This window comes from Microcaecilia unicolor, chromosome 2 (genome assembly GCF_901765095.1).
Source record: "Microcaecilia unicolor chromosome 2, aMicUni1.1, whole genome shotgun sequence".
Taxonomy (NCBI): Eukaryota; Metazoa; Chordata; class Amphibia; order Gymnophiona; family Siphonopidae; genus Microcaecilia; species Microcaecilia unicolor.
The window spans coordinates 596,139,538-596,158,900 of record NC_044032.1 but is presented as its reverse complement, the minus strand read 5'-3'; the positions used below and the strand labels follow the sequence as shown (position 1 = coordinate 596,158,900).

Below are 19,363 nucleotides of genomic sequence, written 5' to 3'. Positions count from 1 at the left end.
TTTAAGGCTACTTTTTAGTGCTGCTTTGTAAAACGGCCCCTTATTGATTTGCTTTATTATTATGGCAAATATTTTTCATTTTACGATATAGATTTGATGTCAATTGTTCTGTAATTAGTTTTTGCATATTAATTAAGCAACATGTCTGAATTTTTAATGAAACACATTCCATTCTACTAATTGCTTGCATCAGTTCAAAGTCCAGGGGTAGTTTTTATCCATAGACTTTGCACCAATTTTCAAGGGAAAAAACGTGTGTAATTTCACTTTAAAACTTACCAAAACAAAACAGAAACTACCCACATACATCTGGATCTACTAAGTTGCAAGCAATTTTCCTGAGGAAAAAAAAACATAATTGCACAATTTTGAAAATTATTGGGTGTTTTGAAAATATAAAAAAAATATGCATAGAAGTGCAAGCCCCTCCACCAGCACTGTTACTGGGATTGCTTTTTCTCACTATGGGTAAAATTACGTATGTGATAGTTCTATTGTGCAGAACTATGCCCGTGCACATAACACATAATTAAAAAAAAAATTTCCTTGGGCAAAACCCTATGGGGCCCTTCTACTAAGCCGTGTAAGTGTTGACGCACGCCCAACGTGCACCAAAATGGAGTTACTGCCCGGCTACCGTGTGGCTCTTGCAGTCATTTCATTTTTGGTGTGTGTCCAATACTTATGTCTGAAAAATAATTTTTATTTTTGGCTGAACGTATTGGACACGCGCCAAGTGGCATTTGACGTGTGTAGGTCATTACTGCCGGGTTACAGTGTGAAACTTTACCGGTAGGTCAATGGGTGGCGGTAAGGTCTCATACTCAAAATGGACGCGCATCAATTTTGATTTTTGCACACGACCATTTTCGGCAAAAATTTTTAAAAGGCCTCTTTTATAGGTGCACTGAAAAATGAATTAGCACGTGCCCAAAACCCACACCTACACTACCGCAAGCCATTTTTCAGCAAGCCTTTGTAAAAGAACCCCTATCTTACCTGTAGAAACGTTTAAATTGCCCCTATGTAATTGCAAATAGTGCATCATGCTACAGAGACTTGTTATATTCTATATTTAGCTTATCAGAATAAACTAGCTTTAATAACTTTCAGTCTTCCTGTCTCCAGGTAAGTGTCTCAAATTTTCTATGACCACTTAGACCTTGTGCTTCTGTGTGGATAGTACAGGACATTCTCCCTTTTATATAAATGTTTTAATTGTAGATAGTGATCACACCTTAGGAATAATGTGCCTAAGGAAGAAATGATAAGTGCTGCAGGCTGTTTTACATTTCTGAATATCATCTTCATGCCACAGCTGCAGGTGCTGCATCATCAACTGAGACACTTATGGGTGGGTGGGGGGGGGGGGGGCAAGATCAGTTTATACTGTTGTTCACTGATTTTGAAATAGAAAATGACAAAAATGAAGCTATTAAATGTGAATGTTATAATTTTATTCTAATGGTCCTAAAAGTAAAACATCTTTGATCATGCAGTACATAAAATGAGCTTAGTCAGACAAAGAAATAAATAAGGGGCAATTTAAATACTTCATTTAGGTTTCATGATTTTTTTATTGTTGGTTTTGTTCAAAGGAGCATAAGGGTTATTGACTCATTTCCATTTGATAATTTTATTGTCAGCAATTAACAACTTATTTAATAGGTCAAACATTTAAGGGAGAGGGTAAGTTACCAAGCTGCAGTAAAATATGGCTTTTTGCTGTAACTTAGTTCACGGTCAAGCTCATTTTCGAAAGAGATGGACAAGAATTGGAACATGGACGTCCATCTCCCAGAGACGTCCATATCGGTATGTTCGAAACTTGATTTTGGACGTCTCTAAATGAAGACCGTCGCAAGGACGTCCAAATTTCAAGGGGGCATGTCGGAGGCGTGGTGATGGTGAGACTTGGGCATGCCTAATACTTGAACGTCTTTGGGCCATAATCGAAAAAAGCAGGGACGTCCTAAAGTAAAACTTGGACATTTTCACCCAGCCATGTTTTTTTTTTAACGAATAAAGCACAAAAAGGTGCCCAAAATGACCAGATGACCACCAGAGGGAATTGGAGATCACCTCCCATTACTCCTCCAGTGTCACTAACCCCCTCCCACCCTCAAAAAACATCTTTAAACCCCTCCGAAGGGACACCACCTTGTAGTGGTGGAGTGGCTTCCGTGTTTCAATGACTCAGGGGGCTATGCTGAAGGGTTACCCATATCAGACAGGCCTCTGAGGAGAAACCAGACAAAGAGTGTCCCAAACTAGGGAGAGTGGAAAGATGGTGACCTGAGGCTCATACGCTCAACGGCCCAGCTGTCCTCTGAAGTTCTGTCTTTGTTTACTTGAAGTTTCCTGTTTGCATTTGCAGCTGCCTTAACTGAGAGGAAAGGGACAATGGGAGGTCAGCCGCCGATGGCCAGCATTTTGTCCCCTGTGCAGCAAGTGTGGGACTACTGCGTGACGAGCTGCCCACAGATGACTGAGTTGATGAGTCCTTTGATTAGCACCAGCGAAGGAGCGTCAATGCTCTTGGACCTGGAAACAACTTCATCGCTCTCAAATCATTTAACCACCATGCCCAAAGGAGTGGTGGAGTGAGTTAGGAGTGTATGCTGAAACGGAAGTTGTTTACAGCTGAACCCGTGTCGGCAGTGCCACTCCTAAACCCGTAAGAGCTATCAGCTTGGAGTTTTGGGCTCCTGTGGAGGTTACATTGAATATCATCTGGAAGGCGCGCCAGGACCTAACAGTGGTAGTAAATAATTTTGCTTCAGATATAATCTTATTAGTGAGTCACATGGATAATCTAATTGAATCCTTGGAGAATGAAAAATTGATACAGCAAATGAAGTTCTACAGGAATAGGAAATGGTTAAGATTTTGAAAATGTTAATAGACCAGAAAATTTTGAACAAAATGAATAATATTACAGATGATTAATATCGAGATTGTTTTTTTCCCAGAGTTCCGGGTATGACTCCTAAAGTTTTTTTCCTCTGAAATGAATCCTCTTAGTATATTAATTCAAAAGGAGTGAAGCCTGTGAAACTGGGATTACCTTAATCAGTGGGAATTGGTTTAGAGATTCAAGTGTTTGTATTGTTAAATGATTTCTGGTTTTAAAAGAGAAAAAAATGAAATCAGGTGTATTATTTCCACTAATATTGGACAATAAGTATGTTTCCAACGAAATTAATTGACTTTACACTGTCTTGGGTTTGAAGAAGCCAACCAGATGATGATCAATGTGGAATAATGATTTAGATAAGTAATAACTGGGGATAATCAGGTTAATATCACGTTTTCTTTGTTTACTGTTGTTTAACTGATCTCCTTGTCTTGTTTCACTCTCCCTACTTACTTTGCGGTCTAAGAAAGAGAAAGATTGTATATAATCCATTTATCTAGTTGAGATGGTTTTCTTCTAATATTGTATTATTGTACAGTCATCTCTGTATTACTGTTTGCAAGTGACCCCTGTAAAATGAAAAATTCTAAATAAATTATTTAAAAAAACATCTTTAAAAATATTTCGTGCCAGCCTCTATGTCAGCCTCAGATGATATACTCAGATCCACAACAGCGCATGCAAGTCCCTCGAGCAGTTTTAGAGGGTGCAGTACACTTTAGACAGGCGGACCCAGGCCCATACCCCCTACTTGTTACGTTTGTGGAGGAAACAGCGAGCCCTCCAAAAACCTAACACAAACCCACTGTACCCACATCTAGGTGCCCCCTTCACCCGTAAGGACTATGGTAGTGGTGTACATTTGGGGGTAGTGGGGTTTGGGGAGGTGTGGGGAGGCTCAGCACACACGGTAAGGGAGCTATGTACCTGGGAGCAATTTATAAAGTACACTGCAGTGCCCCCTAGGATGCCCAGTTGGTGTCCTGGCATGTCAGGAGGACCAGTGCACTACAAATATTGGCTCCTCCCACTTCCAAATGGCTTGCATTAGACATTTTAGACATGGACGTCTTTGGTTTCAAAAATCGCCGAAAGTCAAATACGTCCATGTCTAAGGATGTCCAAATCCAAGGAGTCCTTGGTATTTTCGAAACAAAAGATGGACGTCCATCTTTTTTCGAAAATATGTTTTTCCCCACCCCTGGATTTGGACATTTTACAAGGAAGTCCAAATCGCAACTTGGATGTTTCTTTTTCGAAAATATCCCTCCACAGGACTCACTAATACAGCACTGCAGTTTAGTGACTCCTGTGGTAAATGAATAACAGAAACTGCAATCAATCTTGCATCAGGGAGGTTCTTAAAGGGGCTGGAGCTGTCTTGTATCCATTATCCGAATACAATTATTCAGCTCTATGTAGTTTACATAAGTAATAAACAGTACAAGTTAATGTATAATACATGTTAATAAAACTGTAAGACAAAGAAGTATTCTTGAAAAAGTAACGGCGAGGAAAAAGATCTTGGCTATAACCGATTTCTAGTGAAGGAATGCATTGAAAAGAAAAGCCTTCAAGAATTTGCAAAAGGTCAGAAGTTACTGAGTTTTCTTATTTCCCTTGAGTTAGAGTGGATTTGTATTTGATATTTTTCTAATTAGGGAAGTGTAAAATGAGATAATCCCTTGCAGTTAAAGTTGAGTTTCGAGTTGGGAGATCTATCATGTCACACATATGTTTCAATCATTTTCATTAAAGCACAAAAGAATGGGGTGTGGAATCACAAAAATCAGTGAAGACAAACTCAAAACAAAGTAATCCACTCCAAAATACAAATTATACCAAAAAAAGGAAGGAAAAGCCTCAAAAGGTTCCAAATCCTATGATTTTATAGAACTAATGGGATCAAACGATCTGATCTTCATCATTGGCAAAAACCTTCCAAAAGGTCCGCGGGCTAGAGGAAAGATTGAAGACTGAAAAAGTTGGATCTACATTTGCTTCTCAAGTTAAGTACATTTGATGTTTGATTAAGCAACTCTTAAGTTCCACTTACTGTTTGCAGTGGATCTTTTCAGCGATATAAAAAATGTTTTCTTGATTGCTGCACACTTTTTGTTTTCAAAAATGGATACCGATACTGAAAAAAAAATACATAACATAAATTATAGAAAGAAACATATGTCCTTTTGGAAGGTTTTTGCTAATGATGAAAATCAGATCGTTTGATCACATTAGCTCTATAAAATCTTAGGATTTGGAGCTCTTTGAGGCTTTTCCTTTCTTTTTTGATATAATTTATATTTTGGAATGGATTACTTTGTTTTGAATCAATTATTGTTATTAAATCACAACACTAAACAAGAAGTAAAATACAGTTTTATGTCATAACCCATCCTTTCCAACCCACCCACTCCTTAATCAGAATTAAGCATGAATGTTCATAAGTTGAGTAATCAACTTTTCACTCGCAGAGACATTTCATTCCAAAAAGGAGACCAGCAAGCCTGAAGTTGTAATCCAGAAAGAAAAGAAATATCTCAGTTTGCCTTTCACTCCACGTGTAGTAAACCAATCATTTCAGAATGCCACACTTGTAGGGACAGGTCATTTGCAGAACATAAGAGTAGTCATACTGGGTCAGACCAATGGTCCATCTAGCCCAGTATCCTGTTTTCCAAACAGTGGCTAAGCCAGGTCACTAGTACCTGGCAGAAACCCAAATCTTGGCAACACTCTATACTAGAAATTCCAGGGCAAGCAGTTGCTCCCCATGTCTGTCTCAATAGCAGACTATGGACTTTTCCTCTAAGAATTTGTCCAAATCTTTTTTTAAACCCAGATACAGTAACCGCTGTTATCATGTCATGTATTCAGGGATGGTGAACCCTTGGACTGCATCCAGGGCTGCAGCAGACAAGTCATCTTGGATAGCGCAGACAAGTCCTCTTGGATGGCACAGACACAAGCAGAGGTGAGCCAGATGCTGAATCCAGACAAGACAAGACAGACTAAGAACTGGATCCAGACACCAAAGGAATAACTCAAGATAAGACAAAAGACATGGCAAAGCAGTGCACACTCAAGGCAAGGTAGAAACAAAGCCTGGTTGTAGAAGGGACAGAACTTGACTATAGCAGGAACCAGGAACAAAAGGAAAGACACTCATACGGGCCGCAAGGCCGAACTGAAACCCAAACAAACAGAAAGAAAGGGGAAAGAACCAGAACGGAATCCCCTAAGCAAATACTAACCAAGTAGTGCACACACGCGGCGCAAAACAGAGCCACAAACAAGCTGTCAAAAAGACCCTACACACAGGCACAAAGTAACTGAAGAGGAAAACACAACCCCACACAGGCTAACATAGTAGAATCAACAAGTAAAAGGTTAAAGGGAATCCACACAGGGAGGCAGCTCAGAGCTGTGCTTAGAACCACAGCTATATGGAAGAACAGTCCTAACTCAAACAGAAAGCATACACAGAGGTAGGTCAGGGCTGTGCTAGTAGTCCCAGCTAACTGGAAGAACAGCCCACTCATGCCACACACACAGGCCACTCAGGGCTGTGAAAGTAGCCACAGCTAAATGGAATAGCAACCCACTCAGACTCAAACAGAAACCTCAAAGAGAGAACTCAAACAGAAAGCACACAGAGAAAGAACTCAAGGCAGGGCCACTCGGCTATTCTAAGGAAAAGGGAAATCACATAAAGAAGCAACTCACGGCAGGGCTACTAGGCCCTTCTAAGGTAAATGAAAAACATACAAAGAAGCAACTCAAGACTATGCCACACGTCCACTCAAAGGGTAAAGAGAAGCCACTCATAGAAGCACTCAAGGATAACGGGAAACCACTCATAGGAACACTCAAGGATAAAGGGAAGCCAGTCATAGGAACACTTAGGGCTGTGCCACGCAGGCACTCAGATTCAAATATAGAAAAGTAATTCACAGGTACAAACAAGAACCACACCAAGAAACAACACAGCTTGCCAGGTGCCCTTGGCCTGGATTGGCCGCTGTCGTGGACAGGATGCTGGGCTCGATGGACCCTTGGTCTTTTCCCAGTGTGGCATTACTTATGTACTTACAGGGCTGTTCCAGGAAGCACAGCTAACAGAAAGGTAATTCATTCAGGTTCAGAAGCAAGGCTGTGCCACACAGACACTCAGATTCAAACATCAAATACAGCAAGCAAAGGATAAGGTGGACCACACAAAAGAAGCAAGGCTGTGCTAAACAGCTACACTACTACTACTACTATTTAGCATTTCTATAGCGCTTCAAGGCGTACGCAGCGCTGCACAAACATAGAAGAAATACAGTCCCTGCTCAAAGAGCTTACAATCTAATAGACAAAAAATAAAGTAAGCAAATCAAATCAATTAATGTGTACAGGAAGGAGAAGAGGAGGGTAGGTGGAGGCGAGTGGTTACAAGTGATTACGAGTCAAAAGCAATGTTAAAGAGGTGGGCTATCAGTCTAGATTTAAAGGTGGCCAAGGATGGGGCAAGACGTAGGGGCTCAGGAAGTTTATTCCAGGCGTAGGGTGCAGCGAGACAGAAGACGCGAAGTCTGGAGTTGGCAGTAGTGGAGAAGGGAACAGATAAGAAGGATTTATCCATGGAGCGGAGTGCACGGTAAGGGGTGTAGGGAAAGATGAGTGTGGAGAGATACTGGGGAGCAGCAGAGTGAGTACATTTATAGGTTAGTAGAAGAAGTTTAAATAGGATGCAAAAACGGATAGGGAGCCAGTGAAGGGTCTTGAGGAGAGGGGTAGTATGAGTAAAGCGACCCTGGCGGAAGACGAGATGGGCAGCAGAGTTTTGAACAAGTAATATACACAGGTTCTAGCAAGAACCACACCACTCAGAAACAGTACAGGGCTGTGCCAGGCAGCACAGCTAACAGAAGAGTAATCCATTCAGATTCAAACAAAAACCACACACACACAGAAACAGTACAGGGCTGTGCTTGAAAGCATAGGTAACAGAAAAGTAATCCATTCAGGTTCAAAAAGAACCACATACACAGCTCAGGGCTGTGCCCTGAGGCACAGTTAGCAAGAACACCAGTTCACTGGGAATCAAACAACACTACAACAAGAAAAGGGAAAATAGACCTGTTGCATATGCAAGGCATGAAAGTTCCAAGATCCTTAACAAAGGAGTTGGCTGATGATGTCACAACTAGGAATGAGGCTTGGCTGCAGGGATAAAAAGCGAGGCTTGGCTGCAGAACACTAACAGGAGAAGCCACCATGCAGGTAAAAGGCAGTCTGGAGATGTCACAGAGCCAAATTACTGAGAAAAAATAGGTCTGGACATATGGGCATGGCCACAGCAGTGACATGCCACATCCTCCGGCAAAGAGTTCCAGAGCTTAACTATTCGTTGAGTGAAAAAATATTTCCTCCTACTTGTTTTAAAAGTATTTCCATATAAATTCCTCAAGTGTCCCCTAATCTTTGTACTTTTCGAACAAGTAAAAAATTTACTTCTACTCATTCTACACATCTCAGGATTTTGCAGAACTCACTTATGTCTACCTTCATCCGTCTCCTTTCCAAGCTGAAGAGCCCGAACATCCCCTTTATCCTGCAAGATTGACCACTTGGCAATAATGATGAAGTAAGACACAAACTGTATATATTCCTTTGGAGGTGGATGACTTAGATGAGGAAGCACGAAAAGCAGCTGTGGATCATAATGCCAACCAGATGTCCACATGAGGGAAATCATTTTCATCATGGCCTTCCAAAAGGCTACAATCCATAGGCAAATCCAAAACATACGACCCAAGGTAGCTCTAGGTGCATTAAATTTCTGACATGAACCTGTTGAAGAGAGACCCATATGGAAAGCACACCTTGGAGCCATGTACAACCAAAGGGCAAATTTATATTGTAGCTCCAAGTGTGAATAAGATGACATATTCCTTCGCAATTATAAAACTTCAGATTGAAATTGTCCCACAGTTAATGAAATATGTAAGCCAGACTTCCACTGGATAGTCCTACAGTTAATGAAATACGTAAGCCAGACTTCCACTGGATAGTTAAGTGAGCATAATTAAGTTCAGGTGCTGTGTCCTTGATGTGCCTATGGTAAAAGGAGAGAGGCACCAGCTGTGGTGCCCCCAAAGTGAAAGCTGTTGAAAGAACCTCCAGGACATCTTCAGACAAATCCTCACAATTTAGACTATTAACATGTCGCAACTGCAAATAGTAATATAAATCTGTCTCTGGGATGGAAAACTCCTGCTGAAGATCCAGAAATGGTTTCATATGTCCCTCTGAGGTGACCACATGGAACAAATATACTACTCCCAGGGTCTGCCATCTATAGAAAGCAGAGAGGAGCATAATCAAAAGGGACATCCACATTTTGCTGAGGATGTCCTCGCAAAACGTCCCGGTGGAGGGGCGGGGAAACCCGTATTAACGAAACAAGATGGACGTCCATCTTTCGTTTTGATAATACGGTCAGGGACGCCCAAATCTTGACATTTAGGTCGTCCTTAGAGATGGTCGACCCTAGACTTGGTCATTTCTGATTTTCGGCGATAATGGAAACCAAGGACGCCCTTTTCAGAACAACCAAATGCAAGCCCTTTGGTTTTAGGAGGAGCCAGCATTCGTAGTGCACTGGTCCCCCTGACATGCCAGGACACCAACTGGGCACCCTAGGGGGCACTGCAATGAACTTCAGAAATTGCTCACAGTTACATAGCTCCCTTACCTTGTGTGCTGAGCCCCCACCCCTCCCCCCCCAAAAAAAAAACCCACTACCCACAACTTTACACCACTACCATAGCCCTTACGGGTGAAGGGGGCACTGATAGTACTGATAGAACTGAAAAATGAGCTTGCGGAGCTATTGTTAGAAATATGTAATTTATCCTTAAAATCGAGCGTGGTACCAGAAGATTGGAGGGTGTCCAATGTAACGCCGATTTTTTTAAAGGGTCCCGAGGAGATCCGGGAAATTATAGACCGGTGAGTCTGACGTCGGTGCCGGGCAAAATGGTAGAGACTATTATTAAGAACAAAATTACAGAGCATATTCAAAAGAATGGATTAATGAGACAAAGTCAACATGGATTTAGTGAAGGGAAATCTTGCCTCACCAATCTACTACATTTCTTTGAAGGGGTGAACAAACATGTGGATAAAGGTGAGCTGGTTGATATTGTGTATCTGGATTTTCAGAAGGTGTTTGACAAAGTACCTCATGAAAGACTCCAGAGGAAATTGGAGAGTCATGGGATAGGAGGTAGTGTTCTACTGTGGATTAAAAACTGGTTAAAAGATAGAAAACAGAGAGTAGGGTTAAATGGTCAGTATTCTCAATGGAGAAGGGTAGTTAGTGGGGTTCCCCAGGGGTCTGTGCTCAGACTGCTACTTTTTAACATATTTATAAATGACCTAGAGATGGGAGTAACTAGTGAGGTAATTAAATTTGCTGATGACACAAAGTTATTCAAAGTCGTTAAATTGCGGGAGGATTGTGAAAAATTACAAGAGGACCTTACGAGACTGGAAGACTGTGGGTGTCTAAATGGCAGATGACGTTTAATGTGAGCAAGTGCAAAGTAATGCATGTGGGAAAGAGGAACCTGAATTATAGCTACGTCATGCAAGGTTCCACGTTAGGAGTCACGGACCAAGAAAGGGATCTAGGTGTCGTCGTTGATGATACGTTGAAACCTTCTGCTCAGTGTGCTGCTGCTGCGGCTAAGAAAGCAAATAGAATGTTAGGTAAAAAGCAAAAATGAGGATGTTATAATGCCTTTGTATCGCTCCATGGTGCGACCGCACCTTGAATATTGTGTTTAATTCTGGTCGCCACATCTCAAAAAAGATATAGTGGAATTAGAAAAGGTGCAGAGAAGGACGATGAAAATGATAAAGGGGATGGGACGACTTCCCTATGAGGAAAGGCTAAAGCGGCTAGGGCTCTTCAGCTTGGAGAAAAGGTGGATGAGGGGAGATATGATAGAGGTCTATAAAATAATGAGTGGAGTTGAACGGGTAGATGTGACGCGTCTGTTCACGCTTTCCAAAAATACTAGGACAAGGGGGCATGCGCTGAAGCTGCAGTGTAGTAAATTTAAAACGAATCGGAGGAAATGTTTCTTCACTCAACGCGTAGTTAGACTCTGGAGTTCGTTGCCAGAGAGAGAATGTGGTAAAGGCGGTTAGCTTAGTGGAGTTATAAAATGTTTGGACGGCTTCCTAAAGGAAAAGTCCATAGACCGTTATTAAATGGACTGGGGAAAATCCACTATTTCTGGGATAAGCAGTACAAAATGTTTTGTACATTTTTGGAATCTTGCCAAGTATTTGTGACCTGGATTGGCCACTGTTGGAAACAGGATGCTGGGCTCGATGGCAATACTTATGTACTTATGTAGATGTGGATACAGTGGGTTTCAGATGGGTTTTGGAGGGCTCACATTTACCACCACAAGTGTAACAGATAGGGTGGGATGGGCCTGGGTCCGCCTGCCTGAAGTGCACTGTACCCACTAAAACTGCTCCAGGGACCTGCATACTGATGTGATGGACCTGAGTATGACATTTGAGGCTGGCATAGAGACTGGCACAAAATATTTTTAAAGATGTTTCTTAAGGGTGGGAAGGGGTTAGTGACCACTGGGGGAGTAAGGGGTGGTGATCCTCGATTCTCTCCTGTGGTCATCTGGTCAGTTTGGGCACCTTTTGTGGCTTGGTCGTAAGAAAAACAGGACCAGGTAAAGTTGTCCAAGTGCTCGTCAGGGACGCCCTTTTTTTTCCATTATGGGTTGAGGATGCCCATGTGTTAGGCACGCCCAAGTCCCGACTTCGCTACGCCTCCGACATGCCCCTGTGATCTTTGGTCTTCCCTGCGACAGAAAGCAGTTGGGGATGCCCAAAATCAGCTTTCGATTATACCGATTTGGGCGATCCTGTGAGAAGGACGTCCATCTTCAGATTTATGTTGAAAGATGGGCGTCCACTTTTGAAAATGAGCCAGTCAGAAAAGCTGAGTTGCTGCAGATAGCCTGAAAGGGAGTCACCTTATACGAAAAATGATGATGTCTACAGATCCATTGCCAAACTGCCTTTGCTGTGGTAAGAATTTGGAAGCTCTGAAGCACTGGAGGAATAGGTCCACCTCCTGCATGGAGGAGACAACTGAAGTGAATCTTGGATGACGGTTCAGTCTCTAATGCTGTTGCTCAAAAATTTGTGGTGACAGCGGAACCAGTCATTAATATGCCTCATTCAAGTGACTGTCATGTGACAAACTCAACAGTCCAAGGCCACCATACTCCACTGGTATGTGGAGAGTTGAAAAAGATAAGCATGCCTTTTTCACTTTTCATAAAAACCTCTGCAAGTGTTTATTTACATGTTGTTCATCCTCTCTCTGGAGATATAAAGGGAGAACCTGAAAAACATAAAGCCATCATGGAATAATAAACATATTATGCAATGCTATTCTCCCAAACAATGACAGTGGGAAGGCCTGACAAGCTTGTAACCTGGTATAGGTGCTAACCATCAGCTTATCTATGTTAGCAGAATATAACTTTGTCAAGTCTGCAGGTTTGTAGACACCCAGATATTTAAGAGGTCCATCCATCCAAAATAATGGAAATGCCCCTGTCCAACTCTGCTGAGTATGGGGTAAAATGGAAACTGCCTGAGACTTCTGCAAATTTAATGTAAAACCAGAGATATGTCCAAATTGGTGAAGTAATTGTAAGAGTTGTGAGAGCGACCTGTGTGGATCAGTTAGAACTACCAAAAGATCATCAGCATAGGCAAGGGACTTGATGCAATGATCCAGAAAGTGTACTCCCGACACTCCCTCTGCAGACCTCAAGACACGGTGCTCCTAAGCTAGAACAAATAAAAGTGGTGAAAGTGGACAACCCTGCCACACGCCCCAAAGCACAGGAAAGGGAGTAGCCCTCACCCCATTCACCAAGACACAGGCTGTTGGTTGAGCATAGAGAGCCTGTATTGCCTGATAGTACCACCCTTCAAATCCCATATGGTGTAACACCAGAAAAAGGTAGTCCCACCCCACCTGATCGAAAGACTTTTCAGTGTCTAAACACACTACCAGGGAGGGTAAATTCTCCGATATGAGTCCGCCAAGTCTACAGGTCTGCCAGGTTTTGGAAGTAAAGTTGTTAGAGCAAAACTAGCATGTGGTGGTAAAAAACCCTGACATGACAATCAAAGTAAGCCTCAAGAGGTCCTATGACCTGTGATGGTAAAAGTTTAAAGAACTCCCCTGAAAATCTGTCCAGATCTGGGGCTGAATGCAACTTCAAACCCTATATGACAGCTTGAATCCCCCGAGCTGAAATATGCGCATTAATCAATTGGGGCTCCTGAACAGTTAAATGGGGAAGTCCAGCCCCTTCCAGGTAGTCTATTAAGGCCGCAGAATCGGGGGGTGGGTATCATCCACAGTGTATAAATGTGAGAAATATTGAGTAAGAGGCTATGAGTGCACTCTTATTACATCAATTCCCAGTGAATCTCACGAGGAAATCATCCATGTCCCTCCCCAGGATTTGACAAGGCATGCCAGGAGCCTTCCCAGTTTATTCCCAAACCTGTGAAAATGATATTTACAAAACAGCATAGACAAATGCTGTCTCATGCAAAAAAGAGTTTGAAGTGGCTTGCATTGATTTTAATTGATCTCTAGTAGTTTGACAAGGTCTCTGTATATAAACTTTTATAGCCTTTTTAAGCTGACATTCCAACAGTTGGGCATAGTAGTTGTGAAAGATTTGCTGAGTATCATTATCTTTATGCACCACCCTACCTGATGACTGATGGAGCAAGAGAACCCTCCTCATACCCTGCTTTTTATAGTACATGGCCGACTTCTTGGCCCACTGATGCAGCAATTCGTTAAGGGCTGCCTGGCTATCCAGGCATTGTTCTTTAAGCTGGACTGTGGGAGTCACCCCATACGCTCTACATAAATATACTAATTGCCATTCTAAGCGAAGGATGTCGTTATCTCTACGTTTTTTCTTTGCACTGCTGTACGCAACTATGTTTCCTCTCAGAACAGCTTTGGGCATTTCTCAGTACAAGATAGGGTCCTGGCAATGCAGCAGATTATGGAATTTATAATCCACCCATTTCTCCCGTATAAAGGTCAAAAAGAACTGATCATAATATAGGTCTAATGAAAATATCCACCTTCTATGTGATGGCTGAGGACTCTGCCCCATCAGTTCCACACATATGGCTGCATCCAATATTGCTGTTGGGTCTATCTCAGCAGTTTGAACTTTAGAGAAGCTCTCTCTATCTACCAAAATATAATTTATGCGTGATTGTGTTTGGTGTGCCCATGAAAAATGGGTATAATCTCGAACCTCCCGATGAAGTACCCTCCATGCATCCACCACCCCTAGTGCTTCACACAGTAATGGAAACCCCTTGGTATTATTGATTCTAGATTTGTGTGGGTTGTTCGTCTTATCTAGATCAGCCATCACATTAAAATCATCCCCTCTGGTAATCATATAGTGGTTACTAAGCTGGATCCTATTGATGATATTTCTAAAAAAAGTTTTACTATATACATTGGGGGCATAGATGTTATAGAACAGGTATGGGGACCTATCTACCAAGACTTAAGCAATGATAAAAAGACCCTCTGGGTCTATGTGGACTCTTTGCTTCGCCACCTGTAACTATTTGTGGAATGATATTACTACCCCTGTTTTTTTCCCCAGTGACGGGGCCTCCAACATATCCCCTACCCACCAAGTATTCAATTTTTTTAAGTTTCAATGAGGTTTAAGTGTGTCTGTTGGAGCATAGTGATAGATGCACCCCTCCTTCTTAAACTATGCAATATTTTCTCTCTTTTAATCGGGGGGGGGGGGGGGGGGGTTATTCCATGAGTATATTTTCAAACCCATTATGTAATCCCAGCAGAATTCCTGATCTGATAGTACAAATATCTCATCATGTACCAGAGATGCTGCCCCAGTCCCAACATCTCCTGAATATGTAGTAAAATATGGAACCTATTCCCTATGTTCTGAATCAAATAGTTATAAAAGCATCGTAGTTCAGTGTATCTACCCAGCCTCCCTCCAATTTCACTATCACCCCTCCCCCATTCCAACCCCACCCCTTCCCAATCTCCTCCCCCAATCCCACAAAGTTTACCCCCAAAAGCAGGTAGGCATGTCACACTCTGCTGACAACCCCCACCCAGATCTCAGTATCAAACATATATCTACACATCACAGTAAATGTAATCACATATCCTCGTAGCCCATGTATCTACAGACTCTCCTCTCCTGTTCCCTGGAAATATGTACTATCCTTCCATGAGCCATGATCTGACATCTCGAAGTATGATACAGTCAGATCCAACCTTGCAGGATACACTCCTCAAGCAGGTCAAAACAAAAATGTGCCAAATGGTAGTCATAATCCTTCTAATGAGCAAGGTGTATCCCCCAAAGCTATCTACAACAAAGGCTCTGGGTACATCAAGAAGACATGGGTGTACTGCTTAGTCCTGCAGGCTGATTTAAATTTCCAATGCTATCAACTTCACCATCAAGTCAGTCAGCAGAAACAGTGTTCTTTCAGTCCAATTGCATTTTCAATATAGCATGCTTTCCATAGTTTGCAGGTAAGCTTGAGCCTCCGCTACCTTCTCAATCAGCCGAGTAAGTCTTCTGGCAGGAGTGTGGGAACTTCTGCAGGTTCTTCATAAAATGGCAGCATGGGTCATGCTGTGTTCTTCTGGTTGGGAACTTCTGTCACCTCTTCAGTCAGTGTGCTGCATTCCATCTATGTATGAACAGATGGGCAGATAAATGAACTGACCCTTGACAATAGGCACTAATGCTTGATGCAAAACACAATAAGAATAATAAATCAAGTTATTCATAAAATATTGCAGATGTGTCCAATGCAATGGAAAGGGTATTATTACTTTACTTTATTTCCCTTACTACTTATTGTATGCCCATATTCAAATAAACTATTTCTGGCAAGAAGTTGAAGTGAGAAGGAACTGAAAAGTTAAGCTGCCATCTTCTCTGCTGCTCAAAAATGCCCACCTGATGATTAAATATTTTAAATCCAGGTATTATATTTATTTTATTTATGAATTTGTACCCCACATTTGCCATTCAGGTGGTCAGTTCAATGTGACTTACAAGTTACTTCAGGTAGACATGTTACAATAGTTGTTAGAAGTTAGATCTGTCCTTGATTCATGTTCTGCTAGCGCTCTGGTTTCCTGGTGTGATAGTTGATGGTCAGTTTGATTATGCGGGATAGTTGGAGAAAAAACACAGAAACATGACGGCAGAGAAAGGCCATATGACCCATCCAGTCTGCCCATCCTCTGTAACCCCTAATTCTTCCTGTTCCTAAGCGATCCCACATGCTTATCCCATGCCTTTTTAAATTCTGGAAGACCTCGACTCCACCACCTCCACCGGGAGGCCATTCTACACCTCCATCACCCTTTCTGTGAAATAATACTTCCTTAGGTTACTCCTAAGCCTATTCCCTCTTATCTTTGTCATATGCCCCCTCATTCCAGAGCTCTCCATTTGAAAAAGGCTCTCTTCCTGTACATAAATGCCCTTGAGATATTTAAATGTCTCTATCATGTCTCCTCTCTCCCTCCTCTAGGGCTTCTGGCACCCTCCTGCTGCCTCTTAGTCGCCGTCCCTACCCATTCAAGGGGTGGGATTGCTATGGCTCCACCCCTACAGTAGTCACACCCATAGTAGCCACACCCCTTTTACCAGCCATGGCACATATAAACAGACATCATTGAAAATAATACACCAGTATAGGAGAAGAAAAATAACTTGTGGGGTTTTTTTGTTTTCATTATAAATAATTTCTGTAAGCCGTTCATCTCACTTCCTCTCTTTCTTTCCCTCCATTGATGTCTGGAATTTCTTCTCTCCCCTCCATCCATGTGCATCTCCTCCTCTGTCTTCCCTACCCTCCATCCATGTCCAGCATTTCTCCTATCTTCTCTTTCCTCCACTCCATTCATGTTCAGCATTTCTCCTCTCTCCCCTCCCCTCCATGTGTATCTCCTTCCTGTCTTTCCTCCCCTCCATCCATGTCCAGCAACTCTTTTCTCCCCTGCCCTCCACTCCATCCATCCATGTCCAGCAATTTTCCTCTCTCCCCTGTCCTCCCCTCCATCCACCCATGTCCAGCAACTCTCCTCTCCCCTGCCCTCCCCTCCATCCATCTATCCACTCATATCCAGCAACTCTCCTCTCTCCCCTGTCCTATCCTCCATCCATCCATATCAAACAATTCTTATCTCTCCCCTGCCGCCCTCCATCCATCCATGCCCAGCAATTCTCCTCTCTCCCCTGCCCTTCCCTCCATGTCCAGTGATTTCTCCTCTCCCTGGGCCCTGCCTTCCATGTCCAGGCATTCTACTCTACCCTCCCCTCCCATCCCATCCATGTCCAGAGATTTTTCCTCTCGCCCCTGCCCTCCCCTCCATGTCCAGCGATTCTCTTCTACCCTCCCCTCCCATTCATGTCAAGTGATTATCCTCTGCCCTCCCCTCCCATCCCATTCATGTACAGCAATTTCTCCTCTCTCCCCTGCCCTCCCATCCATGTCCAGTGACTTACCCCAGTCCCTGCCTGCCCCCGAGTTCCGGTTCCAACCTCAGTCCCACCTGCCCGCCCTCTTCTCCCCTTTTTTGTTCCTGCCGGCCCTGCAGTAAGGCTTAGGGGGTAGTATCAACACAAATTGTCCTAGAGTTCCATCTTAAATTGATACACTTTTATATAAATAGCTAGATATACAGTGGGGGAAATAAGTATTTGATCCCTTGCTGATTTTGTAAGTTTGCCCACTGACAAAGACATGAGCAGCCCATAATTGAAGGGTAGGTTATTGGTAACAGTGAGAGATAGCACATCACAAATTAAATCCGGAAAATCACATTGTGGAAAGTATATGAATTTATTTGCATTCTGCAGAGGGAAATAAGTATTTGATCCCTCTGGCAAACAAGACCTAATACTTGGTGGCAAAACCCTTGTTGGCAAGCACAGCGGTCAGACGTCTTCTGTAGTTGATGATGAGGTTTGCACACATGTCAGGAGGAATTTTGGTCCACTCCTCTTTGCAGATCATCTCTAAATCATTAAGAGTTCTGGGCTGTCGCTTGGCAACTCGCAGCTTCAGCTCCCTCCATAAGTTTTCAATGGGATTAAGGTCTGGTGACTGGCTAGGCCACTCCATGACCCTAATGTGCTTCTTCCTGAGCCACTCCTTTGTTGCCTTGGCTGTATGTTTTGGGTCATTGTCGTGCTGGAAGACCCAGCCACGACCCATTTTTAAGGCCCTGGCGGAGGGAAGGAGGTTGTCACTCAGAATTGTACGGTACATGGCCCCATCCATTCTCCCATTGATGCGGTGAAGTAGTCCTGTGCCCTTAGCAGAGAAACACCCCCAAAACATAACATTTCCACCTCCATGCTTGACAGTGGGGACGGTGTTCTTTGGGTCATAGGCAGCATTTCTCTTCCTCCAAACACGGCGAGTTGAGTTCATGCCAAAGAGCTCAATTTTTGTCTCATCTGACCACAGCACCTTCTCCCAATCACTCTCGGCATCATCCAGGTGTTCACTGGCAAACTTCAGACGGGCCGTCACATGTGCCTTCCGGAGCAGGGGGACCTTGCGGGCACTGCAGGATTGCAATCCGTTATGTCGTAATGTGTTACCAATGGTTTTCGTGGTGACAGTGGTCCCAGCTGCCTTGAGATCATTGACAAGTTCCCCCCTTGTAGTTGTAGGCTGATTTCTAACCTTCCTCATGATCAAGGATACCCCACGAGGTGAGATTTTGCGTGGAGCCCCAGATCTTTGTCGATTGACAGTCATTTTGTACTTCTTCCATTTCTTACTATGGCACCAACAGTTATCTCCTTCTCGCCCAGCGTCTTACTGATGGTTTTGTAGCCCATTCCAGCCTTGTGCAGGTGTATGATCTTGTCCCTGACATCCTTAGACAGCTCCTTGCTCTTGGCCATTTTGTAGAGGTTAGAGTCTGACTGATTCACTGAGTCTGTGGACAGGTGTCTTTCATACAGGTGACCATTGCCGACAGCTGTCTGTCATGCAGGTAACGAGTTGATTTGGAGCATCTACCTGGTCTGTAGGGGCCAGATCTCTTACTGGTTGGTGGGGGATCAAATACTTATTTCCCTCTGCAGAATGCAAATAAATTCATATACTTTCCACAATGTGATTTTCCGGATTTAATTTGTGATGTGCTATCTCTCACAGTTACCAATAACCTACCCTTCAATTATGGGCTGCTCATGTCTTTGTCAGTGGGCAAACTTACAAAATCAGCAAGGGATCAAATACTTATTTCCCCCACTGTAGCTC

The 19,363-nt window shown here is 43.0% G+C and overlaps 1 protein-coding gene across 2 annotated transcripts in view; it reads right to left on the bottom strand.

The window, feature by feature from the left end:
* The window catches only part of SPOCK3 (SPARC (osteonectin), cwcv and kazal like domains proteoglycan 3), a 493,521-nt gene that overhangs the window by 440,930 nt on the left and 33,228 nt on the right, over positions 1-19,363 (bottom strand). The window contains exon 1 of one of the 2 annotated variants that reach the window (XM_030191578.1): positions 300-332. The exons of the other annotated variant lie outside the window; for it this stretch is intronic. Coding sequence (XP_030047438.1) covers positions 300-305 — 6 coding nt within the window. The 5' untranslated portion in view covers positions 306-332. Of the gene's footprint in view, positions 1-299; positions 333-19,363 lie in introns of those variants that run through there. 2 annotated transcript variants of the gene reach the window in all.